Source organism: Plasmopara halstedii, assembly GCF_900000015.1.
Source record: "Plasmopara halstedii genome assembly, contig: Scaffold_1651, whole genome shotgun sequence".
NCBI classification, from domain to species: Eukaryota; Oomycota; class Peronosporomycetes; order Peronosporales; family Peronosporaceae; genus Plasmopara; species Plasmopara halstedii.
In genome coordinates, this window is record NW_020188562.1 from 897218 (window position 1) to 924101 (window position 26884).

Here is a 26884-nt window from a genome sequence, read left to right on the forward strand (position 1 = left end):
AGGGGGTATCGTACTCCATCATCCCCCTAACAATCTCTTTGCAGATTGTCAGTCGTTGACATATCGATGTCGAGCAACTTCAACAATGTTTGCCCATTTTTTTGCTTACTGTGCGGTCTCGCTTCGGTACATGGCTATCGGGACCAAACACTTTGACAAGAATCAGATATTCTTCAAACTTTTTGATTCCAAATTGAAGAAGACTGAGGTAAGCATTAGGTAACATGAGTATTCTTCATGTCCTTAATTCGATGTGCCACATCTAAGCCTGTCTAGAATATTTTAACAGATAATTTACTGGATTCCTTATTTGCTTTATGCGCCTTTAGTGCGCTCGTGAATAGCCTCCACTGAAACCTAACTGGATATTAGGCGGTCGTATAAAAATACAAATTGTGCGATCTTCCACCGGTGACTACTGCATAGTATCCGCTGTTCGAGACATACGCTTGAGGTGCTTAGTGTCAACACTCCCACAAACTCGATAGCGTTGACTCTTTGTATCCCAAATTTTGTAGGAAGAAAAATGGACTGTGTAGAGCCAGTTGACTTTGTCATCATGTCGGTCAACATATTTTGTGTAGGGCAGCACTTGAGATTGACTTGGCGGTCTTCGGCCTTATCTCGCACGAATTGACAGCGAATGTCGATAAAATTTATGCGCTTGATAAAATTCCGGATTCCTGGCAAGCGCAATAGAACATTGCTTGACTTTGTATATTTTTGACGAAATCATTGATCCTCGTTTCACCAAGCTCACATTGAAATTTAAGCCATATCGCTTTCTAAGTGTCTTCTGATAGGGCCATATACTTCGCATCTGTTGAAGAGAGCGTGATACTTCGTTGTTTCGTACTTCGCCAGCTAACACATCCATTGTTCAACATGAACACATACTCACTTGTATTACGGTGAGACTAATTATCTCCAGCCCAGTCTGCATCGGAATATCCAAGCAGCTCCGACGATCCTGTGGCCTAAATGTGTCTGGATTGCTCCATTCACAGCTGCGGCAAGATCTGGACGCGTTGCATCAATAAAGTACATGACACCTCCAGCACAGCTCCGATTTAACACATTCTCATCGTATCTTCATGCTTGCAGCCGTCTTCACACATGTTTGCTGTCATCTTCAGTCCTGCATCTTGAGGCGTCTTGACGGGCTTGCTATCCTGCATTCAGTACATGACTAGAGTCTTGGTCTGTTACATTGTAATTTGACCAGATAGATGATCTTGTTCAGTATACATACCGAGAGAGTACTTGAGCTCACCGGGATTGGTCTTTCAAGGCTATCATTTAGCGCTCGCTTAGTCGGAAGTAAAGCACGTTGTTGCTGCTTGTGATGAAAACATTATTCACGTACAGCACAAAAATAACCATTTCATCGTCATGCAGCATGATTATGTACTCGTTGGTAGTGCTGATCTACGTTCCCAGCGATTGCTTTTGACCGTAAACGGGATTGCACACATGATCTTGATTATTTGCGCTGTTATACCCTTCAAGTTGCTGTTTGTAAATTCTAAAGCTCCATTCAAGAAATCGGTATTTGCGTCCATTTGCTGCAGTATCGACCCGAACTTGGCAGCCATGCTTAATACGATTTGAATCAAAATGAATTTCGCCACTGGTGCGAAGTAGTCGACTCCATACTTCTGAAATATTCTTTTAGCCACAAGTCGCGCATCCTATCGCTTAATTTCTCCGTCTGGGCTTTTCTTGATTCGAAATATCTATATGCACCTAATCGCTATGCGTTCCTTATGCAGCTGAACGACTTCCAACGTCTTTGTTTTTGTGAAGTACCGCTACTTCTGGGTCGCACGCCGCTTTCCATTTGTTCGCGACCCTGGATGCCTATTTGTCGCCAGTTCTCTAAGTGAATACACCCCTAGTCATTATCTTCACAAATGGTAGCAAAAGCCGACACTCCCTCGATATTGAGGCACATAACGCTTGGGTTGGGGCGTTTCTTTAATTTTTTTAATAACTGAGTACGAGTGTGTTACATGCCGCCCATATAGAAGTCTTAACCTGGATTTGTGTGTTCAGCCTCATTTCTCCCGCACCAGGCCCCGCCTTTCATTGTTATACTGAAGCTGAATCTCAATAGCATTGTTCTTGTCCTCGTACTGTGTTCCCCACCGTCACATGTATTATCCTTGAACTGTGCATCACGACTCATAATAACTCAACCAGAAAAAACTCGAAATGATACCTTTTTTGGTGCTCGGAGTACACCGAAAATAGACCCAGCACAAATTTTGCATCCAATCTCGAGCGTTTTCGTTCGGGGCGTGCACGAAGGCGTGGTAGCCAAATACTTCGGGTCTGATAACAGCGATTTCTTGGCTGTCCAAAGCTCGTAAGATAATTTTTTATGTTTGGTAGCCCGTTATGAACACCGATTGTGAAGAACCTTGCCGTCATAATCACCTCCCCAAATACTGTTTTATGATTTCTAGCATGCATCGCGCACACTCCACTAGCGTACATGTTTTACGATCCGCAATTCCTTTGAGTTATAGTGTATAAGGCGATGTGCACTTGAGAACAATTCCTCATTTTAAGCAAAACTTTGTCGTTTTCACGGATGCGTACTCGCCGCCGCTGTCCATGCGAAGAGATTTAGCGCGCATACGGGTCTGTTTCTTCGCTAGTGCAACAAAATCGATGAACCTGCCTATCATTTCTGTCGTGCTCCTTCTTGATTAAGCAGCACAGTATCTGAACTTGTCGTCGATGAAAGTCGCAATATAGCGCTTGCCCCTATGAATCGAGGTTTGCATGGGGCAACACAAGTCGTTGTAAAAAAACGCAAATAGCTCAATTGCCCAATTCTTAGACGTCGATTGCAGAGTATGCAAGTTTGCTTTCCTAATTAGCACTCATTTCACAACTCCCTTTTTTCTATATGCGCTATACCTATGCCAACAGAAACATTGTAAACAAAATGTCTGGGTCAAAGGTGTCGTAGGTACGAAATGTCCTCATCGCGAGCCAACGATTTAGCGGCATTCGCTTCTTCTCGTGCAACTAGAGTAGATGAAGTCGAGACTCCCCGTTTTCTTTTCGTGCATCGATCTTTCACTTGATAACTGTAGTCTCAGCGAATCATCCTTCTTTGCAGAAACCACTAAGTCGGACGTCTTTAGCAAAGCGACCAGCGGAAAATCAATTTAATGATGTGTTATTTGTTTGTAAGCACACCCTTTCTCACTTCATGCAAAGTATCCATTGACTTACAATATCACCACTGCCAATGGCTTGTACCACGCCATCATTTGCCAGATATACGTCGACAGGGGAAAACACCTTGTAGTTTCTCATAAACTTTTTGGATCTTGTCATTTAATGTTTCACTCCCGATTCGACCAACCATTTATCCTTTGACTTAGTTGAGCCGCTGCAACAAACATCTGAAAAGAGAGAGTTACAAGAGTCTTCTATATTCGCGACGTTTCCGCGCTGCGACTGATATTGCTTAGCTTCGTATTTGGCTCGCGAGGGGCAATTCGCAATCAAGTGTCCTAGTTTTCTGCAACTGTGGCACGCACCAGTGTTCTTCACCGGCCGCATTACATCCTTCATCATAAAGACTTGAATAGACGCAGCCCTATCACCGCCTAGCTCCTGGCGCTTCATGCTTCATGCCTCATGCAGAAGACGAGATGTTACCAATTTCCATGTCAAAGTAAACGCACGTGATTCAAATGCTGCAATGAGAAACTTGCACGAGCCACTAAGACTCCCAAGAAGCGTGATCATAAAGTCGACCTCGCTCACCAGGGCAACCAAAGCGACAAGCTGCTTCGTTAGCGTTTTGACCTTATTCGAAACATCATAACCTTCTTCCATCGTTGTAATATATAAATTTCGGCGAAAAAATAGTTTGTTTGCAAGACTTCTCTTCGCAAAGTGTCCCTTCATTCTTGACCATGCATCATGCGCACCGCATGTTGATCGGATCAGTGGTCATTGCGAGTTCTCCATCAAAAGACAGATTATCGCCAAAGCTTTTGGGTATTCCTCATTTAAGTCGACTGAACCAAAGAACTTGTGTAGTGCTCGAACTTGAAATCCTCACTTTCAACATCCCACAATTCCCTCTCTTCCAGCACCATTCGCATTTTGAGTTTCCAGATGGGAATGTTGGCGCCGTCGAGCTTGTTAAATTGACTTGATGAAGGCGTGTCCATGGCGGGGAAGGCGGAGTTCGAGAACAATGAGGCGGAGATGACCGGGTCATGAACTCTGAAAAGATTGAGGTAGGTACTAGACGGCAAAATGAAAAGTGTATATATCAAAGGTAATCTGCTGTTCATCCTCTCAGCCTGACAAGAATATCCTAACAAAGATTCTACTAGATTCCTTACTGGATTTATATTAATCCAATGCACCCGTGGATAGCCTCATCTGATTACTTCACAGATTGACTGGCGTACAGAATCACAACTTGCGCAATCTGCCTGCACAAATTGACAATACTGGTGACTAATGCCTGGTATCGGCCGGTCAAGACATACGCTTGAGGTACTTTTTGGAAATAAAAATGATTGATAGCAGCAAGATAAATCGCCTTGCTCAGACGATCTGAAAAAACAATTTCTAAAGCTATTCTGGAAGCCCTAAAATAAAGCCCGTACTTTTGAGCTACCAGTACTATTCCAGCATCGGCAGGCTAGCCAAGAGAGCCAATACATGCCAAAGAGTTTAAAGGTTTACATGTTTTACACTTGCACACATTCGTGCCTACCAGTTCTGATCGCCATTACGTAGCGTTCACGGAGCAGTATGTATGTTCTATTGCGAGGCGGTCAGCATCATTGACTTGACACGGTATCTGCACTTCTGCTTCGTATCATTAGGTATCACCATACGATAAATGTCGAATGAATCAGTGGAGAGTACATGGGTATCATAGACGATAGCCGCGCGATTTGATACAGCGGCATCTTAATTCTCAATCCCTTGCCTCTCAAAGGTTTCAGCAATGCGACACATGTGGCGTCTGACTTGTAAGATATACGTGTCACCCATCAATGATCCGTCACTTTATCCATGCTGCATCTTAGAGCGAGTAATTCTATCTGTCTATTGCACTCCTTACCACACATTTGTGAATGATTTCTCGAGATATACTGCAGTCTTCCATATTGATAGAAAATTCAAAATGGCTGTTACTTAAATAAAGACGATGACGTGTCAGTCGGAAGCGCGTGATACAACAACAAACAGAATTTGCGAAAAGACACTGGTAGACTTAAATTCCGAGTGCGCTACAGTCCACCGGTGTTTTCTTTAGCAGAACAGGGTGGTCGGCCGCATGAGCAGAACAATCGCAGAAAATGTCTACTAATATGCTACGTTTCAAGAGCGTTTATATTTGATGTAAGGGCAAACGTGGTGAACACATATTATGCCGTATGATTTAAATTTTTGGGTAAGCCATCGATTGTCTGATTGCGGTCTTCGCGAACTTCAAAGGCAGAATTTTTACAAAATGTTGAGCTTGAGGCTAAATGTTTAGCAGCAATTAGTTTCGCTGGAAACAATCCTAACATGGATTCGATAACCGAATGATAACCATTGTAATGTTAGCTAAATGACGATTATCTCGCTACTTGAAAAAACACTGTTATAGTTAGGTGCTGAAGCCACTATCCCTATATTGTCATTTATTAAGGTTTGGTTATCTCTCTAGCCAATTTTTGGACCACGTCATAAGGAAAATCGGACTTGGTCAACGGATAGAGATCTGTTGGATGGTTCGTATTTCAGATTTTTGACTCGGAATTTCTTTCCAGAAAGTGACTGTTACTGCAAAGCGCGCGAGTTGTATCACTCCCACGCTCTTGCAACAAGACGATTACTTTGTATCACGCATCTTGTCAGCCCAAGCTTCTCAATCGTGTTCTGTGAAGTCTTGACCCTAGTATTTAATGGTGCTAAATAATCTTGCGCCTCACAAGCTCAGTTGGTCGAATAACTCAAAAATTGGAACTCATTTGGACAGATTTGTTAGAGACTGCACTCAACCTAATGAGATATTCGAGTTTTAACGGTCAATCATCCAATCAGCTTTCCAGTCAATGACTGAAGCAATAAAGCTGTAGCTTGCAGACGTGGTAATCGGATTTTTGGAAGCCCAATCCTACCCAGATCACCAGTCGCTCTACCGGCACATATGCCTTCTCATGTATCGCGTGCATCATATGTGATGACCACCACTAAATCAACCGTTAAGAATCTATGAAAGGATAACCAACCGCTTCACCTTCTGACTTCTGAGAATTTTATGATGATAGCATCTTTCTCTGGCTCATAAACCTGAAAACTTGCGATAAAATCGTTTCAAATATCACTGTTAAATATTACAAGTATCGTAATTTACATGTTACCTGCAAAACAACCAAACAACATTTTATCATTGTCGTAAGTAATGCAGGCAGGTAATTATCTACTCTTTTAATCGTCAGTGTTGCTCACTCACCTGTTATTGAAGATTTCGCTCTGCACGAACTTCTTGCACGTTACTGCGGCATGAACTGTATATCAGACGAAGCAGCAGCTAGTGTTGTAGAGCAAATGATGTAGCTTTAAGGCGGCTGCATACTCTTATTGCTAGTGTGTAAAAGTCGAGCGCTATCTCGTGAGCATGTTATCTGCGATTGCGTCCATCTCCTTCAACTGTTGAACGATACAATTGCAAAGCAAAAAATGAAGTAGAGAGTGTGAAGTCAGCTAGTCGCAGGCAAGGATGGCTCACAAGAAATACCATATTAAAGAGCTGCGTTCGAAACATAGCTGATTATTGAACGCCGAAACTTTTGAGTTATAAAGTAGAATATCAACGACGTAATTTCACAATAGGTGTAGTATCGTGATTACCGTTTCGAGTAAAGGCAAAACTATTCTTTTTCTTAACAACTTGACGAGACATCACGATGAGGACATATACAACTTCTGGGTGGCGAACGCAAATCCGGCACCTCTTCATCCCCACAAATCAACAATCGTGCAATTGTGACTTGGCGCACACTCACCAAGGTTAGCAAATTTAGGACTTGTCATCTTAACGAGTTCTAATGAGGCTGTCACAAGTTGTTCACACTACGCTGTTAGTGGCGGTTGCCTTAACGTCCGACACCGTGTCCGGCCATGGATTTCTTACACAGCCGTTGGCCATCATGATCGCCCCAGACGTTGACAGGTCTGCATACTCATCCTCGATAGACGCCAACAAGTTGTTTCCTGGTGGAACCTTTAGCACGGATCCGCTAATTAACGTTGAGTCTTTTAAAGAAAAGTTTAAAAGTTCCAAGTACAAGAGCTTCAAAGAAATGATCATGGATAACCAAGTTCTAGTTTCAAAAAGAGCCACCGCCGATTGTGGTTTCACGACCACGGAAAAGGTAACCTACGGTTCTCTTAACGATACGATCTATTGGGGTCGAGAATTCGACATCACAAAAGGTGAGGGCCTTGTGCACGAAGGAGTATGTGAATCGTGGTGTGAAAATGTGCGAGTCCAGCAGGACACGAACTGTATGGTGACTTACAAGGCTGCATCGGGCTCATCGCCAATACCGATCGACAAAGCCAAGTGTGCCAGTGCCAAACGTTTGACATTTTACTGGATCGCTATGCACGGTCCAATCTGGCAGGTTTACAGTAAGTTGGTCTGTGATATTGTTGATCTCAAGAACTGGAACTGATTTGTATATCTGTAGTCAACTGTATTGGTATCAACGGTGGAGGAGGAAGCACAGAATCTGGCTCTTCTGGTGCGCCATCTAAAACTACTGCGACCCCTTCGATGTCTACGAGCCCCGCGACGCCAACAACTCCTCCCTCAACACCCGCAGCACCCACAACTTCCGAGACCCCTACAACGCCAGCAGACTCTACGACGCCTGAGACCCCCACGACAGGAAGTAATGAACCGCCTTCCTCTGCAGACAATTCCGGTGCTGACCCTCAACCTACTTCATCTACAACACCGACTCCCAGTTATTCCGGTACAGTTGGCGACGAGGCTTCAACTCATGCGAAATGCGCTCGACGTCGCTAAAGTAGCTGTCAAGTAGAAAACTTCATTTTAATGTATCGTGTGCGTGTTCATATTACTCTTTATTATTCTCTGTAACAAATTGTGATGGCAAATTAGTGCTATGTTGCAACAATATCAAGAGTTAAATTCTGTGTCAATTTTTCAATCAATAAATGCGATATTCCAACAATACATGACAAGTTACTTATTTAAAGCGCACATCAAATAGCTGCAAACACGACTACACACAGGGCATAAAATACCACTTGACTTATCGCGTTAATGATCATTTGCGGCGGCGAGTGCATTTAGTATGCTCAGCAGTCGGGGGGTCTGTAATTGTAGTTGAAATTGTGGGTGTCACCTCCGACTCCGTTTCCTCTGAATCCTCAGTATCACTCGTGTCGGGCGTCTCTGTTGGTGTTGTGGGTGTGCTATCATTTGAACCAGTCGAAGCTTCCGGCGTATCATCGGGTGGTGTACTCGGAGGAGAAGATGGTGGTGTCGGTGGAGGAGATGGTGGTGTCGGTGGAGAAGCTGGTGGAGTTGGAGGTGAAGTTGGCGGAGTTGGAGGTGAAGCTGGTGGAGCTGGTGGAGCAGCTGGCGGAGTTGGCGGAGAAGCTGGTGGAGTCGACGGAGAGGCTGGTGGAGTTGATGGAGCGACCGGCTTACTTGGAGAGTAAGCTGGTGAATCTGAGGAACCAGCACTAGTACCATCGCTTTTGAGAGGGACGCAGTTTAGGTAGAGCTGCCACGGAAGACCGTGCAGTGCTATCCAATATGCCTGCATCATCTTCGCCCCAATACATATTTTGATATCATAGGGCAGCAAGGCAGGATCCTGAGGGTAGTTTAGTGCACAATTTTTATCCATAAAGGCAAGCTTTTTGTCACACCAGATCTCGCAAGGTCCTTGGTGAGACAAACCGAATGCAAGCCATTTCACTTTATCTGGCAATTCTCGAGCTGTACCGTTAACAATCGAATGACCACATTCGGGTGATGCCTTTCCAAAAGGAGGTAGTGTTTGCAGTTCCATAGTCTGATCCGCAAAATCCTTTAATGAAGTATACTTGCTAGCCTCGAATGCTATCCAATATGCTTTCGTGATTAATTCCGGATCTGTAGCATACGACATGCCATCGGGAACAGGGAGATATTTCTGGCCGTCGATGAGCCCGGCAAAGCTGGGTGACGGAAAATTGACATTCCATGTTGGCATCGGATCACTCATGTAACTATGGGCATCAGTAGTATCGATAAGTATTAGAGCTGTCGCAGCCAGAGCAGTGAACGACCGCGAGCACATTGCTAGAGCGAGAGGTAACGGAGTGACGAGAAATTTTAGAATGAGCAGTGCAAAGGCATGTCAAGTTACAAACTCGGAATAAACGCTTTGTCGCTACTCTTGACACCAGCTGGTGAAGAGAAAAGTTCTAAGATGCTTCACGGATGAGATCATTAGTCATTCTTATATTTCCATTGGACTAAATGTGTTACAAATAGCGACAACAGTGCACCACAACAAGTTGTCGATCGTTCATATGTAAGGGTTAGAATGGATTCGGTGGCTATCCTCAGCAAACAGTTGCTCTACGTTGGCCATGATCCCGCCAAGGTGATCGATATTTTTGCGTATACATTAAATTCGAATGTTTAGAAGTCTCATGTAATGGTTTAACTTACAGAAGTGCAATGAACTGAAGGTTATTTACAAAGTAGAGGTGTGATATCGTGCTGCAAATTTTTGGCTCGATTCGTGACTATCCAAGAGATTGTAAGGAGTATATGACTGAACTCTAGACATAGCCGCAGTTTGTTAAGAGTTTGATTTACAGCAAAAGTTACCACTCGTTACACCAGTTTTATAGAATGTACATTATTACGTTCAGATTATGAATATTTTTGATAGAGTTGTAGTGTCTATAAATCGAGGACAGCATGAGATGAGTCAATAGACAGGTTAAGTAAACAATGTTTGCCGCTTCGAGTAAATTGAAGATCATATGAATGTTCGAGCAACTTCACCCAGATGTGGAAAGGTTGAATTTAGAGTCAGGCGGGGACATTCATGGATATTTTGCGTGTAATTAGCACACGTTGTGCTCTCTTGGAAAACCCAAATCACGCTTTGCTTATGGAGTTTAAAAAACTGCTGGAAAATTAATTTGAGGTGTTCTTGGACCAACTACGGTACCAAATACATGTGCCAGAAGGTTTTAGCTGTTTGTGGTGATATGGAGAAAGAAAAGGGTCCGTGTTTAGCAAAAAACGGAATAAAAGCGTAAAAATGGTGAGCGTTGGTGGAGAGTATTGTTATTATTAATTCTATCAGTTTCCAAACATTGGCGAGTTTCAAAATGTTCGAAAAAGATTCTACGGCTTATGGGGGTGGTTTTTTATAGTTTACAATGTTGAGCCATAGCGTGTAGAATATACACATGAATTTTATTCTGGAGGGACTTCTCCTGTCGCTTGCTGATTGTTTTGTAGTTGGTAATGCAATGGAAATTTCATAAGTCCCACCGCAATAATATAGGACGACTGATATGGCATAATAGCCTAGGGTGCTGGCGCATGTGGCAAGGCATTACCGTTAACACGTTACACATGTGGGTACATGAGAATATACTTCATATTGCTCACTGAGCCAAGTGGTTCTTTTTCTCTCCCAAGATGACCTTCTGGAGTGGCATCATATATCTCAAACCACACTTAAGCTTGAGGATCTCATCGTGATTACCACCGCACCCTGCTCGTCGATCAGCCAGCACTGTAATTTAATAGATTTTGGAATAAGACTAGCGGTAAAAACTCGCTAAGCGCATCGACATCTAAGCTCTGATCCTCTTTGCCTCTGATTTGTACGCCGTACGAATCACTTCGTCGATGCGCGACGTCGCCATTGTAACAGCTCATAGTCTAGGCGATGGAAAACGCCTCCCCACTGTACTAAGCCTACAGATTGTCCTTTATCTCAAATGGCTGCCACCAACTCACGGAATCAGAAGTGTCATACCATCTCCTTCGCCTTCTAAATAGTGCATCTAATGTCTCCGAGGCCCGGAGTAAACCCAGAGCTCTGGTATACCGAAATTGAGCAACCCAGCAATCCTCTACGTGACAGACCATCTTACGTTTATACCAATCATGCATCAGCCTGCTACACTAGTGACGAAATACCAAAGTATTGTCGGAATTATTTTAGAACTTCGCGGGTTAGTATGGCAATAAACCACCAACATTTCGGTGTGGATTGGATTGTGATACTTACACAAGGGTGTATTGCCACAGCACATGGCGTGTTTTATCCGTAGGGATCGCTTCGGCCAAAATGATTCTGATCGTACCGTATGAGAGATGATCTGGGTCCATCAGCCGTCCTGAATCATCCGTCCATTTCTCCTATGGGGTTATTACAACGTTTAGCAGAAATTATGCTCATCGTCGCTGCACCCGAAGCGATAAGTTCGTCATGATATTGTCCTGTTTCGTCATACCACATATCACACGACGCTTTGATAGCTCTTACAAAGTGTGAAATGCAATTCGGTAATGCTTTTTTTGTGCAAAACTCATGGCAGATAAGTAAGAAAGACTAGAATTCTCCCGCTCGACACGGACCTTGTCTGTTGAAAGGCTATGTTCTTAATCAACTCAATATCACCATCATCTCGATCTGTACAGCGAGTCTTAAAGGTCTTACTTTCCATCTTTTCTCTCCTCTTCTCTCCTCTTCTCCCCTCTCCTTTTCTTTTCTTTTCTTTTTTTTCTCTTCTCTTCTCTTCTCTTCTCTTCTCTTCTCTTCTCCGTGCCACATCAATGTCTTAACTGAGCGTCAATGTACGTACTATATACGATTGCATAAGTTCGCATTACACTGCTGACCATTGAACAAATTGAAGAGTAGAGGATCTACTGTGATGCAGTACCAAATTTCAGTAGACTTCTCGGTGCAGATAAAGGAATGATATTTTGAAATAAAGCAATCAAGAGGACGCGTGGTTCTCATCAAATGCGTTTAAATGTGTTTAATGGCATCAATAGGAATAGCAAACATGTGTATTGTATCGTTTAAGCTAGCCTATATTTTTATAAGCTGTATTTATATTGGAGTCAGCGCAAATTCTAGGTAGCGTATATGGTCTTAGAGGCGATTTACGTGCGTGTCTTCGGCCTGTCAAATAACGCAGTCAAAGTTTTCTATTTGCGAAATGCGCGACAATTCCGCTGCTGTTGATAGTACTAGCCTTCTATCCAACGACAAATCAGAATATAATTGCAGCCTTTGTACTACTGCAAATTTAGACACGTTAAAACTTTTTTCTTCAGTTACTTGTGAAGGAACAGAGACGTTTATAACCTATACAAACAGCCATTAATATATCTCCAGAAGTATTCCATGCAGAGTCAGGCTTTTAGAGAGCGCTTCAGATATGTAGTGCTTCTGTAAAATGTCAGACTTTTTAAAGCCAGAAATAGAAAAATGATCTTCTTCCGATGAAAGAGGTTACAAAAGGAATGGACTTGGCTCTGCTTTAGACGACATAATAGAGCGTCGTGATAGCATTCGCAAAGTATATAGAACGCACGAGACAAACAGTTACGTGCGGTATATCAGTAAACGAAGGGGTTCTATCATGGGTAAAATCCAAGAGGTAGATGTGGAGTAGTTGAGTCCACCAAATTCGATCTACAGCATGAGATCAACATTATTGGCCATTTTAAACGGGAAAAGGAAATTTTAAGATAACTCAACTTTATTGAGAGCTCACATTACCAGAATGTCGGCTGATCCTCCACAAAGATTGTGACGATATATGTACGGCTTGCGCCAATACTTTTTGATTCCACATAACTGCTTTCGAAGAAGTATAGATGTCGCATTGAACCGATCATTTTCTGAGCAGTGCCGTTTTACCATCATATTATTCAATTGTGGGAGCTCCATATCTTTACATCATCATGTCCTGTTCTCATCATTAAGTCAAAAACGTGGGGCTCCAACGTTGCTGCTAGTAGCATGTTGACCGCTAGAAAAAATTGATCTGCATCAGACGCAGAGTGACTTTCTGAAAACACAGATGCTACACTGCACATCGTGATGGTCAGGGTGAATGTTGTCTGGCTCTGTTTATGGTAAGGCTCATCGCTCAGGATTGTATTTACAGATTAATCAATACACGTCGTCAAATATTTTTCCCTCGCATCAAGGTAAGAAATACGTGAAGTTTGTGAAAAAGCTGAGACCGCATAGTATAATCAACAACAATGCTCGCAAAGCTGAGAGAAATTACGAAGGCATGCCAGCCACTAAACTTAAACATAACGCATCGTTCGTATGATCATTTGAAAAGCACAATCAAATGTAATGGGGATTACACCCAAAACTCTACCGATTTGAGCGTTATAGTTGACAGCAAGATTCTTCGCATTGATCGAGCTGTGATCTCCACATATTTCAGCGTGCAACCGCCTCCACAAGTCGTGAAGATGAGGATGCTATCTACTAATTGGTAGAGGTCCTCTGCCATTGGCAAACGCTACTAATGAATGCCGTAAGTCGGTCGTCTGCATTGTCGATCACGAGAACCGTACGATCACAAGCTAAATTACGAAAAAGAACCTATGAGTTCGGCTCAGCCGCGTTTATTACCGCAACATTCGAATTCCTTGAGACCTCAATTTGGTTTGCGTTACTGGCATCGTACTGCGGAGTAAATATCACATTTGGATGCATTTCTTAATCGATACGATTGATCGTGAGATAGACAGTCGCGATAAATTATCATTTGGTCATCCTCTTTCACACCCCATCGCACGGCATCAACTAATTGTAGCGAACGTGGGCGCGGGTTGTCTGACTAACGCACGCAAAACAGTCTCAAATCATATCGATACAAATAGCCCTACTACAAAGCAAAGCTAAGCTTAAGCGATTATATTCGATCGATAACCTTTTTCCCCCGGTGGCATTTTTCATAAAAACTCTTGTATTTATAAATTAGGAAGGAATTCCAATACTTCTACAGCGATGAAGATGGCAACTGATTTGTTTCCACTGTTCTGTTTTACGAAAGCGTGTGAAACTTGCTAGTGTTGATCGAATGGCGTAACAAAATAATAATATATCGCGAAATATAATCGCCTAAGAGCTTGCATTTGTAATGATACGGATGCAGGGCCTGATTCACGTCGAGGTGGACAAACGCTGATCGTTATGGTCAATGATCTTTTGTCGAGACTTTTGAGGAAGCCTGCGATATAATCTTTCGCTTATTTTGCTGGTAAAGAATATGGAATAATGTTGAAGCCTGCGTCGGAAACAAATGCAGACGCTTCAGTTATTTTGGCTCTGATTACAGGGTCATCCTTACAAGAAAAACAGAATTTGTTGCACGGAGGTCTGAGCTTGTATTCGTCATATATCAGGGGTGAAAGATGTCGAATGAGAGGTGATATAGTAGGTCAACACTTACTACGGATATTTAAAAAGTGACACAGTAGGTTTGCATGCAAACTTCAGTATGTTATAAAGCGTTGGACGCAATATATCTTTAATCAACATAGTTTTATACCAGCTAGACCCCAAGAAAAGCATTCTTTTTTGTGTCAGAACGTGTGGCGGATCCACGCTCGTAACAACACTTTGAATATCAAGCAAAATGATGTAATAGTTTCTGGAGAGGCTCTTGTCTCGCTGTTCAGTAAGCCAACCCTCTGTGCATTAGTAAGCGCATAGCTAAATAAATAGGCTTCATCTGTGCGTAGTACACTGCAATCCCGAGTGAAATTCTTCTTCAGGATATGTTCCACTTCTCCGCTACTTTGATATTGTATCGGGTTTACACGTATCCTTTTATGTCGTACAAGATGGTGTGACCGTACATAAGTGTGGATAACACATGTTGGTGTAATTACACAGTGGTGTGGCTACATCGTAACAAGAAGTCAATACGTGGGTAAAGCACCGTATTAACCCAAATTAATTAAGTTCTAATATTGATTAGAAAAGCTACTGGTGGTTTTGCCGCAACTAAATACAGTCTCAATTCTGAATGTAGGGGATTCTTTTTTTTATTAAGGTTATCGATTGCGATCCGCTGCACTCGTACCGGTTCTTGTAAAGAGCGTAAGGTCGATGACCTAAGTAAGCTTTCTCTAAGCAAGGAGCTACGACAGCCCCGCTGCACTTAATAGCACTCCTAGTCAATCAACACCCGAGACATTCAACTGATTCTCTTTGAGAATGAAGCTCTACTTCTTTTTGCCATGGGCATGCAGGATGGGCTTAATAAGCTGATGTCCTTGATGGGATGAGGGCGTGAAACACCTTGTTTCGAATACACCCGAGGCGATAAGCACGCGCCTAGTGGTATTTTAAATTATCAACAGCTCTGCTAAAGCACCTAAAGCAGAAGCTGTCAGCGTCGACTGTGTTTATAACACCACTGCTGACAACGGATGACTCTTCCTGACCCAGGCCGCTCAAGGTGATCGTTAAGATCTTCGGGCTGAGGATAGAAAGAATACCCTGCTCTGGGTGAAAGCGGTCGAGATGGCTATGGCATTCGACATGCTGCAGAGCGAGCACAGCGCGTGGTGCTAGCTATCTTTAAGCTCTAACGTGCGGTGCTTCGTTTGAAGCTGCGTTTCTCCTTTGAAAAAAGCTGCGTCAGCTGTTGCGAGTGTTCCCGCCGCCTAACCAGGCAAATCGCGTTCCATCGCGATTCCATGCTACCCGACTGGGCAAGAAGGAGTTGATGGACTTTGTCCAAGAGTTGATAACTCCCATTGCCGGAATGGCAGCCGATCTTCTCCTTGAGGTGGTTGCAGTTACCGTCTATATAGAGGGCCTCCGCACTGGCATGGTCAGAGTGGAAGGTTTCAGTCTTCTTTTTTTGAAGTAGCGGTGAATGTGGTATTTAATACCGAGTTCAACTGTAAGTCGGTATGCCTTTGTTGGAATGTACACCCTCAGAGCTGGTCGAGCGGGCCTGAGCCACTGCGTCTCAGCTATGCCGAGAAAGAGGTGGAATAGCTTCGAGCTGCGGAGCAGCTTGTAACCACTCAAAGGTGTTTTATCTGCTGAGACACCGTCACATTTGAACTAGTTGTCCCCTGCGTAACGCATAAATGTTCGTCGAACCGACGTCACGCTTCTACCAGTCTGGTCTGTCGCGGGGAAACGAGAAACCCCAGAGGACGCGAAGCGCCCTAATAGGAAAGAACTGTGTTCTGTTTTGCTTCGAATAGGTAGAGCGCAGCAGGGCCCAGCCCCAAAGAGCTTCAAGCTCTTAAACACGGAAAGAGTGTGCAATCCGGACTTGGTAGTCATGAAAGTGATCGTGAAGGTCTTTGAGAAATCACGAAAGATTCTTATCGATTAAGGGGCGTTGGACAACTATGCTCGACGCTACGATCGAATGAAGTCAGCTGTATGATGAGGCATTGGAAGCGCGGTTGAGTGACACCGTCACTGTCCGGTTAGCGACGGTGACATGTGACACTGTGCCGAGGGTCCCTGTAGACCTCGGTGTTAAGTTACTTGACTTTGATAGCGAGGAACACTGCTTAGTCTTAGACTTGGATTCAAGGTATGACCTTCTCCTTGGTATGGCATGGTTAGAACACCATGATCCATGTATTGATTGGAGGTCGAAAACCTCGGGCGCTACTTGCATGTCTCCTGGTGGAGCTTTGGTGAGTCATGAACCCACCTCTGCTAGGAAGCAGAAGTGCAATTAGCGCGGGCACTAGACCGGGACGGTCAATGTTCTGTAGATCGGAGAATCCGAATTGTCAAACACCGAAGGTGTATTGGACAAACGTCCCGAGCATGGCTCGCGGGCTGGACGTGGAGTGGCACGTATCCCACTGAGCGCTGCCCAAGAACTGCAGCAGTCGCAGAGTGGCATGGTCGGAAGAAATTCGAGCATCCTGGGCAATGCACTTCTGATACGCATGGAGTGGCACGTTATCCACTGGAGCACGACTGCAGAAAAGACAGCACTTTGGGATGTTGGTAACAATATCAAAGCTTCGATAGAGCAGAGCTTGAGGACACTGGACGATGCCAAGTGCGTGTTCCCACTGGTTTTGATGAAACGTAAAATCTCTATAGAGAGGAGACGGCAAAGTCGTATGATATCAGCAAGACCTAGGGCATCGACTCTGACCTAGGGTGTGTCTACCGGAGACAATAGCGCACAGCTATCTACCATTGTCAACGGTATGACGGGAGAGGAACGGCAAGGTCGCTCTCGAGGCTATTTCGCAGTCGATGCTCTTCTTGAGCTGTTCGAGATATTCTTCGAAGAGTTTGGCGCTGCCTTGAAAGCAGGCAATTTATTCGAGGTGGTCATAAAGGACCGAACGAAGAGATTAACTCGTCGTCGCTTCTGGATGAAGCTATCATGGGGACACTAAGAAAGTGCTGAACTCACAAAATGGATCTTCAACCCTGAAGTATTCCCCGAATCCATTCTTACCTCTGGTTAAGGAATGTCAAGTCGTTCCGACGTTCAACCTACCCCCAAAAAGAGGTGTGAATCATGACGTTGACCTGGTTCCGGGAACAAAATACAGCGAAATACACCAACTGCCCCTGCCCAAGGAGCAGTGTGGCTTCATTGACGCTTTTAATTTGTGCAAAGCACGACGCAGGAATGGTGTGTGAGAGTAAGTTTCCCTATTCGACACCCACGTTTTGTGTGCGGGAAGCGAACAGCAAGTGGCGTATCGTTCACGCTTACATTAAGCCAAACGCTGTCACAATTTTGGCACAGACGCCGACTCCTAGAATGGATGTTCACAAGAAAAAAATTGACTGTACAAAGTGCAGCGCACTCGACTTGGTCGATGGGTATTATGAATTGCTCTTGAGAGCAAGCGATATATCGCTGACAGTGGTGAGTACTCCGAGCGTAATGCTATGGAAGTTGCTGGTGATTCCTCAAGGGCTGTTAAATGCACCAGCCACATTTAAATCGTCTTGTGACGCAGTTGTTCAGGCCCCACGGGCGTATACACAAACACACTTCGACCACATTTCGTCCACAGTCCAGGAGGACAGATGAGAAATAGCATATCGTTTATTTGAAAGCATTGCTCGAGTGCATGCACACGAAAAAGCTGTATGCTAATGATGATAAGTGCATTTTCGGCGCTGAAGAAATCCTCTTTCTATGGTGCTTCATTCGAAAGCGTGGCCTTCGGGCGGGCCCCCGCTAATGTCAAGGCCATTGTGGACTGGCCGGTTGCAAAGAATCAAAGGGACTTGTGAAAGTTGTTGGCGAGGCCAAGTCGCTTGCAAAAATGTAAGCTGCGGAGAGAAACCACCCAGCCCACGATAAGGAATGACTTGCGATGAAGTATGCACTTGTCAAGTTCAGGAAGCACCTGCCTGGCTCAAAGCCGTTTCATATTTACACAGATCATGCCCCACTACGCACTGCGACTCAGCCTCACCTCTCGCAGAGAATGGCCAGATGGCTCTCATTTTTGCAGAATAGAAAGCGCACGGCCACACCAATATTCGCCGAATTCTGGTTGCAGTAGTATAGCACCGATTCGAAGGATACACTACGAATTGTGGTTCCCCACGATGAGGATTTGAGATACCACATTCTCTATGAGGCCCACGACACCTCACTCACAGGTCATCTCGGTCGTGATGAGAGTGAGCTGCCACTACTGGTGGTCCAAGTTTTACAAATGAACGAGCGCATATGTGCGCACGTGCGAGACGTGTCAAACGGTGAAATTCTCTCCGAATACGGCGGCGCCGTTTGCCAGTTTACCGAAACTCTTCTGGTGCTGGCAGTTCATGAGTATGGCTTTGTGTTTGGCCTGCCAAAGAACTCGGTGAGCAACACGGGTGTGGTGTTCTTTGATGACCGTTTGAGCAAGATGGCTCATCTTGCGGCAGTGCCGGACAACATCAACGGTGTTAGTACAGTGACGCTGTTTGTGGATCGTGTATATTGACAACATGGAATTCCGGAGTCAAGTGTATCTGATAGAGAGAGACCCACGCTTTACTGGAAAGTTTTGGAATACAACCTTGTTAGAGCGAATGGGCTTGTTAGTCCTCGCGAACCGCTGATGCCGCCATCCCATGGTTCAGGGCTTGATGGGGGAGGAATAGCCAAGCGGCTGGCTGATGTCAGCCCCCTCACTGTGCGTAATGAAGTCGATGACATTCTGTCTACCAGACTGAGTGTTCTACGACACGTTCGCGATGCGATGGCTGAAAGCCAAGATAAGCAGAAAGAATATGCAGATGAAAGAAGCAGAAGAAATGTGGAGAATAGTGAGGTCAAAGAACTTGTTTTATCAATGCTAAAAACATTCCTACACATACAGTCTCTTCTGTCTCTAAGACAAAGCTCCGTTCACGGTTTACTGGACCTTTTAAGGTCGTGGCCAAGCGAGACCTTGCGTATACGCTGAACCTTCCGAGAAGGATGCGCACCCACCTGGTGTTTTATGTATGCTTGCTTAAGCCGTCCCGGGATCCGGCGCAAGTAATCGTGGGAGCGTTGGCGCCGGGGCGGCGCCCAAAGGCGCTTGGCCACCCAGAAGTCAACTAACAACTGGTTCTGAGCACGGAGTACAACAACTTCCGTTTCCAACGGCACAAGGCGCTCCACCGTCGCACGAGCTTGTACCACAATAGATCCCCAGTGAGGAATGCCAGATATATTATGATTTATCTTATATTTGTCGTGGTAACTTTGCACAAATTTTTTCACATTTGGCCTTCAAGAGCCAGTTGCTCTCCACTGGTTGTAGTACTCACAAGAATACTATTTTCCGCGAATGTTTTTTTTTCGTTTCTTACAATAGGTCGAGCGACAAATTTTCACGACAAAATCTCACAAAATTGAGTTTCCGGTCAAAAACAGCGGGGATAGGGTAGGCTCAATCCCGCGAATAAGAAATAAATAATTTAGAAAGCTACTATAATGACGTTTGTTTTCTCACCTTTTCGAAAAGACCTGAAACTTGATCTCCAGCTCAGGAAGAGGAAGAGGGCGACGAAGCTACGCCAATTTACACAATGAGGTATCGTGATGCAACGGCCCAAAACTCTCGCCTTCGACCAATCCTTTCTCAGCAGCTAGTGAATACAAGCGCCTTAAACAAAGTTCAGTCGAAACGTCACAAAACCGGAGACGTTGGCCGATAGTAAAGTTGGGGATGGCTAATAAGACCTTCTACCCCATTCCATTGAAGAGAAATACTCAAAACCTGGACTATTAAAGGTATACCTACTTTCATTCTGCCTGCTTTGCAGCTGCTTTTAGACCTCCACGTGATCGTTCAGAAGAACTGGGTGCGTTTGAAGATGATAGTTCCGTTAACCGAGGCATGTTCATTTGAGCTGCGCATCACCAACTTAACCACAACAAGTAAAAAAAACTACGATAGCTGGTCATGTAAAAGCATTATCAGGCATCGCCTAGTGATTTCGTGGGTTTAGCGATTATATTGCCGACTGCGCTATCCTGGTAAGCATTTGGTCTCATGGTCCATTGATTCGGTATAATGTAGCTCCATGTTCCAATAGTTGGCAATCTCAATTTTGTTTTGTTATGGAGGCGTCTAATCAGTTTCCAATTACAACTGGTCTAAACGCTCCATCGAGCGCAGGACGTCAACTTTGACTGCAAATGCCAACAGGCTGCGCACACATGTAAATATTATTTTTGGTGCCTCTGCGGTAGTTCACAGATAAACTGAGGAAGCCGCGCCGAAATCAATGCTAGAATGTTTAAATGTTGGCATCACCCCCGAAACCTCCGTGCTCGCTCCAAGAGGCGCTAACATTTGCTTTTTTCATCCCTCTAACCTTTATTGGATATATCTGCAATCGCGCTGGAAAATGGGGGAGAATCATGCAGTTCGTGATGTCTAAAGGGCTCTTTATAGACTCACTCATCTATGGCGATGAAAGTAAGCTGATAACCAATTTATGACGAAACGATGGCTAAGTTATACGATTGGATTTCAATGCCAATTTCGTTCAGCTCATGTTGATGCCCTAAATATCCCAAATTGTTACCGTCGAGCGGGCAACAACAACGAAATATTAAATTGATTTTTTTTTTATTTTGCTCCAGGTTTTCGTGAGCTTAAATATCCGCTGTATATGCTGACCCTAGATGTTAATTTCTTCTGAAGTGGAGCACGGCTGTCATCGAAAGTTTCGTCTATGAATCAATGACCTGTCAAATGTTAGCAAAACTATACATGCACGGTGTCATTTACCGTCATCAGTTCTCTTTCTGCCTTAATTTAAGCGGATCAGCCGTATGCTTTACGAATGAGATCGCATATTACCATGTGCGCCTGCTACAAGGCATACCAAAGCTTTGTGAAACTTGCTCACTTTGTCGATGTTATGTTTGTGCTCATCGAGAATATTGTTTTTGGTGCTAGACACCGCTGGCTGCTGTTTGATACTCTGCAGCTAGGAACGACATTTTTTTTGCTGCGGAATGAGAACAATTTCTTACAGGCTTGTTTCGTAGTTTTGATCTTTTATTGCGTGGCGTAGTACAAGATGGTCCTCTTTTCTCGTTACAATTTTATTGTTCAAGCCATTTGAAAGATTTTTGCGGAGCCCAAGTCAGCATGGCACTGCCATCATGAACAGTCGCGTTGCTAGCAGGCTTTACTTTGCAGCCAATTTATTTTGTTGATAACTTGTCTGAGTGGTTTGGCTTGTCAAGGGTAATTGCGCTAGAATAGAGCGTCGCGAATAGTAAACTATTCTCAGTTGCTGGTCTTTTAAGGAGGTGCTTTTCAGTTTTTCTGAAGCTCATATGGGGATAGAATGAATACATTAGTCTTTTCTTTCTCGAAGTACGAGTTGGCCCGAGGAGAACTTGTGCTCGTACATTTAAAGTTTGCATATTTATCATGCAAGCCATGGATCTGCGTCTTTCAGTGCCTCATTTAATATTAACCATTGGCTTAACGATTCCATAGAAACAAGTTGATCTGACTATGTTCATCACCTACGAAACTTGTCAATCTCAATTTATCACTTCACACTAAATCAAGGTAGACTCTTCTCGCAAAAACAGTTTTTATACGTGTTCGAGTTATACAGCGGCATCATACTCCGCACTTTTGGGAGCTCGAACACTGGACCAACAGTGATGATGGTCTAAGCTCTCAATCCCTGGTAGATCTGCAAGTAGAAATTCTGGTAGCCACTACCACTGATCGCAAAGATCTGACTTCCTGCAAGGCTCTTATTCCAGAACTATGAGTACCACGTAAAATGGAGAAAGGGGGTCGTGCTCGATCCTAACTTGGTTAGGTATGACATGCACCAGTTTCTCGGTGGTGCGTGATTTCTCGACGAGACTATCCGCTTTCTCAATATGTCGAGGGGTGACATCACTATGTTAACCAGCATGCTTGTCAAGCCTTTTCGTTTGATTTCATTGAGCATTTGAAATCTGACAATCGTCACGCTGAACTGGTTTAGAATTCAGACCAAGAAATGCTTAAGTCAAGAATGTTCCTGGGTTTGCTCGTGGCTTTATATCTTGCGCGCGAACGTGCTTTACGTCCTTTGGATTGCTCATCACCATCATTTCTATAGAGCACATTACCGATTCTATTATCATGTTGTTAAAGGATTTAAGATATCAGGAATTCACTACGAGATTGAGTCAGACAGCTGTCATTAAAATTGATCATCTATATAATTTCTTAGAGAACTGATTTTTGATTCTGTGGTATGTTTGATGTTTAACATCTAGGTAGAGGTCAAAGAAATTGGGTATGATGACGGGCAATAGCTGTTGCCGCCGGTTTTTACTTCAAAGCTGTATTGAGAACAGATGTAATCTACACAGTATCGATTTAGCGTCTGTGACGGTTTGTGAAATAAAGGAAATGAGTGGGATCCACTAGGATGACAATCTCAAGTGCTACGTAACTCGCAGAAGAGCTTCTATGCCTCATGACAGGCTTCGTTTGGCGCAATCGTAGACTGTTTATCTCGAAGCTGACAAAGAGAAGTCTTTTTCGACCGCATCTATATCATACGTAAAATATAGCCGCACAATGTCGAGAATTGGATTGTCACATCGTAGAATACTCATATGATAATCCAGACTAATATTCACACAATTGTTATATAAATTATTACCTGTGTTTCAGCTGCCCCGTATGTATTCTCTAGGGTTATACTTATGTAGTGTGATAATTGCTCACTTTTTGTCAATATGACAATTAAGCACATTGTTGTGATCTTGTAACACGATCATATGGATATAGAAAAACACATCGATAGAGTATCATAATATCAAGATGGAGAATATACTCACAACAAACTCATTATAGAGAACTTGTTCTCTTATGACTACATCCTTATGTGAGACTTAGGTACAGAAAAGCGCAGTATGAAGAGCAGACATCTTTTTGTGAGTTGCAGAAAAGCACAGCACAAAACTATTTTGAAAATGAGTTTTTTTAGATAGCCATTGTTGCACCTATTTCTAGAAGCTACAATAAAGAAACATCATTTTAGTGCATTCCGACCTCGAAGTAAATGTTTTAATTTTGTTCATTGCTTTAGGCTGTAGTGAACACTACGGAGAAGTACCTCATGTATAATCATGGTTTAAACGACATTTTTGCAAAGACGGACCTTCAACAAAAGTGTCACAAATATTGTGTGGACCTTTCGCAGCGGGAAGTAATGCTTAGTCGTGGATAAGCCGACCACAGTGCTGCTCTTCTTTCCTAGCATGTGCTTGTGCTCCACAAAGTCAGGCGATTCTACATCAAAGGATCGTCCAGCGCACAGTTGTGCTGCTCATTCGGAAATTTGCTTTACAACCACCAGAAAACGAAGACCACAAAGAAATATGGTTGCTAGCCTTGCCAAGGTCTCAGCACTAACGATAGCTGTGCTAGCTGCTTCCACGAAAGCGCATAATCAGATGACGGTACCAGTGGCAACTTGGCCCGAAGGATTCTACAACAAAAATAGCCCGTCTGGTACTATTGATGCTGCTGCAGCATTGCCCATCCCTTCAGGCATGTCGTACACCACAGACCAGGTTTCAAATACCAAGGCGTATTGGACAGCATTTAACGCGAGCAAATACAAGACGTTAAAGGAACTTGCTTGGGCTACTCAAAAACTGGAGAAAGGTGCCTCGAAAGAGTGTGGCTTTTCGCTAGTTGATGGTGAGCCTCAAGAACTTCCTGATAAAGTGGAGTGGGATGGGTTCATTCACTATGGCCCATGTGAAGTTCATTGCGACGATAAGCTAGTTTTTCAAAACTGGAATTGTGCAATCGATTTTAAAGATGGTAAGCTGCCCTACGACAAAGCGGCTTGTGCAGGCGCATCGGTGCTTACGTCATATTGGATCGGTTTGCACACAACCCCGTGGCAAATATACACCAATTGTGCTCCGATCAAAGGAGGCGGAGCCGGCGGATCGAAACCATCGACACCTGCGGCAGATACACCCACACAGAGTGATACGCCCTCCACACCGACTGAAACTGAAACTGAAACACCATCCGCTACACCTACGGATACTGCAACGCCTCCTGCTGCACCGAGTCCGGAGCCATATACCCCAGATACCGGTGATACAAGTACGCCAGCAACTCCACCGGCTGACAAGTGTGCAGTGCGTCGTCGTCGTCGCTAAGTATGCTGTCCCTCAGCAATTGTCCATGTATCGCTGACATGTATTAGTCAGTAGAGAACGATGTGAGAGTTGTACATGTAACTCTATTATTGTTTGTTGACAAGTGGGAGTCTGAAACATTCCAACAGATAAATCACTAAACTTGCAAAAATGACCTACCGTAAATGCAGAAAATATTCAATTGAATTGAGTATTTTTCGATTAGCAGATAACTTTTATTTATTTTGCGCAAAGTACTGTCCGGCAAAGTCTCAAGTTAAAACACACTACGACTGCCTGCAATAGTGTTCCCGTACATCCCACATAAAGGAAGTTTTGACCCCACGACTGCCCGTCTACATACTAACAGATGAGTTTCGTAAGCACCACCTAGGCTAGTAATTCAGTACTGCTTTGCCCTTTAATGTCCAAGAGACATACATTAAGAATTAAGTTTAGCTGTACTACATATATACGTTTACCATCTACAATAGTAGAACCCTGTGGAATGCATCTAGCAGCCTACGTTCCATCATCCAAATTTGTATTCGCAACTATCCTTATATTATATAGCGGTAATTAACGCTATTGTTCTTATAGTAAAAATCTATCCCACCGAGATAATAATCCTACTGGTGTAACAATCATTTTGTTCTGTAGTAGTTTGCGCGCAAGTAAAGCTTGGCAAGCAGTCATTGAGTGCATGCCACATCATAGTTATTAATCTTGACTTCATGGCTTGACGAGTCTCAGAAGATGGTGTAGGCCACGACATAAGTGCATTCAGTAAGGCAGCAAAGTTTTTTTGGATGAGAACAATTAAAGTGATCTTTCGAGTCTCGACATGTTCTCATGCGGCAAAGGCATATCTCCGAATCGGGGCACTCTCTAAAGCACCAAATTTTATTTTGTCGACTCACTAAAATTGCGATTACCGGCTCAGATTTGTAGAATTAGACCGCCATGTCACGGTGGGATTATTACGCGCCTATACGTGCGGGTCTTCCGCTCAAATTGAGAGTAAGAAAAGCGCTCAATAATCCTTTAGAAGCCACTTTCAAGGAATATGGCACCTAGAACAGCGCCTATGATAAGATCCGGTTTCTCTCTGAGGACCGGTAGTAAGCGATGTAGAAAGTGCCAAATAGCGCATTACTCATTTCGCGATTTGAATTGAGAAGGTATATTGCCAAACCGCTTATCGAAGTGGAGCAGACACCAGACTAAAGTGTCATTTGTTGCTTGAATTTGCAAAGTACAATAAACAACATCAATTATCGAGGTGAACTTTTGGCAGATCTGACAGCTTCTTGATCCAGCTGTTACAGCTTTTGGACATGGCTCGAGCTTGGGATAAGCCCAGGTCTTCCTCTTTTGCGGGAAGCGCCTTTGCGACGAGAGACCCTATCACTTATTCTCGAGCGGTGAATACATAAGTCCTAAGCGACAACGATATGTGACAAGTAAAACCTCCTATGAGTCTCAGAGAAAGCATTTTATCTTTACTTCATCAGATACTGATGACATAAGACACTGATGACAGCCCTAATGAACTTGCTGGCCCAATGACCGTTTAACATCAACTTTTGCTCATTGAACATAGCCGAACATTTTGTGGCTAGACTTAAACATGAGTCATCCTTCGGATTTGCGCGCTTTGTGTTTAGTAGCTGTACCAAACAATCTTGAAGCATCCCCAGCTCATCGGAATGTTGAGAGAGTAGATGACACACCAACTACAGAGAGCGGCCGTCTCGTCGTTCTTCCTAAAAAAGCACATTGCATCTGGATGACGTATGACATAACATCGTATCGTGACCTTAATAAGCCTATAAATCCGTATGACGTGTCTTGAATTTATAAAAGTGACAAAAGTTTCTGACTGACTATATAAAGCACAATATGCGAGACGCAACTTAGTCTAATATTATGTTAAAGCTGTATGTGTAGCCATGTTAATAGCGTTTGAAAAAACCTTCACCCATGGTGTATTCTACCTGACTCTGGCGTCGGCGTGTTGCTTTTGAAGATCCGATCTCTCAGTCATAGTGCCGCACACTCGGCACATGAGGCCCAGTCTTTGTATAAAAAGATTCGTATAAAATTTGTCTTGAGGTATATCCGAGCTAACTTTATCATCGAAGTCAAGGGC

At 43.7% G+C, this 26884-nt stretch overlaps 8 protein-coding genes across 8 annotated transcripts; 6 read left to right on the forward strand and 2 right to left on the reverse strand.

Annotated features, from left to right (window-relative positions):
- Positions 1-6950: 6950 nt before the first annotated feature.
- On the forward strand, positions 6951-8077 carry PHALS_02036 (uncharacterized protein; the record flags this gene model as incomplete). The annotated part of the gene is made up of 3 exons (XM_024716541.1): positions 6951-7053; positions 7108-7677; positions 7737-8077. 3 exons carry the CDS (start codon positions 6951-6953, stop codon positions 8075-8077), a joined length of 1014 nt encoding a protein of 337 aa, XP_024582130.1.
- A 265-nt stretch (positions 8078-8342) lies between these two features.
- On the reverse strand, positions 8343-9365 carry PHALS_02037 (uncharacterized protein; the record flags this gene model as incomplete). The annotated part of the gene is made up of 1 exon (XM_024716542.1): positions 8343-9365. One exon carries the CDS (start codon positions 9363-9365, stop codon positions 8343-8345), a length of 1023 nt encoding a protein of 340 aa, XP_024582131.1.
- Positions 9366-11326: 1961 nt separating this feature from the next.
- On the reverse strand, positions 11327-11533 carry PHALS_02038 (uncharacterized protein; the record flags this gene model as incomplete). Its single annotated transcript, XM_024716543.1, has 2 exons — positions 11327-11461; positions 11513-11533. 2 exons carry the CDS (start codon positions 11531-11533, stop codon positions 11327-11329), a joined length of 156 nt encoding a protein of 51 aa, XP_024582132.1.
- A 1627-nt stretch (positions 11534-13160) lies between these two features.
- Positions 13161-13401, forward strand: PHALS_02039 (uncharacterized protein; the record flags this gene model as incomplete). The annotated part of the gene is made up of 2 exons (XM_024716544.1): positions 13161-13169; positions 13228-13401. The coding sequence occupies 2 exons, from the start codon at positions 13161-13163 to the stop codon at positions 13399-13401; spliced, it is 183 nt and encodes a 60-aa protein (XP_024582133.1).
- A 5371-nt stretch (positions 13402-18772) lies between these two features.
- Positions 18773-20727, forward strand: PHALS_02040 (reverse transcriptase; the record flags this gene model as incomplete). The annotated part of the gene is made up of 3 exons (XM_024716546.1): positions 18773-19036; positions 20516-20571; positions 20631-20727. 3 exons carry the CDS (start codon positions 18773-18775, stop codon positions 20725-20727), a joined length of 417 nt encoding a protein of 138 aa, XP_024582134.1.
- Positions 20727-23210, forward strand: PHALS_14842 (uncharacterized protein). The gene has a single exon (XM_036407093.1). The coding sequence runs from the start codon at positions 21284-21286 to the stop codon at positions 21500-21502; it is 219 nt and encodes a 72-aa protein (XP_036263352.1). The 5' UTR covers positions 20727-21283; the 3' UTR covers positions 21503-23210.
- Positions 23211-23952: 742 nt separating this feature from the next.
- On the forward strand, positions 23953-24753 carry PHALS_02041 (uncharacterized protein; the record flags this gene model as incomplete). The annotated part of the gene is made up of 1 exon (XM_024716548.1): positions 23953-24753. The coding sequence occupies one exon, from the start codon at positions 23953-23955 to the stop codon at positions 24751-24753; it is 801 nt and encodes a 266-aa protein (XP_024582136.1).
- Positions 24754-26297: 1544 nt separating this feature from the next.
- PHALS_02042 (uncharacterized protein) lies at positions 26298-26587 on the forward strand (the record flags this gene model as incomplete). The annotated part of the gene is made up of 2 exons (XM_024716549.1): positions 26298-26303; positions 26336-26587. 2 exons carry the CDS (start codon positions 26298-26300, stop codon positions 26585-26587), a joined length of 258 nt encoding a protein of 85 aa, XP_024582137.1.
- Positions 26588-26884: the final 297 nt, after the last annotated feature.

What these genes read in the sequence shown, in the direction of transcription:
- PHALS_14842 (XM_036407093.1), top strand. Translation starts at nt 21,284, where the DNA reads ATGACCTGTCAAATGTTAGCAAAACTATACATGCACGGTGTCATTTAC.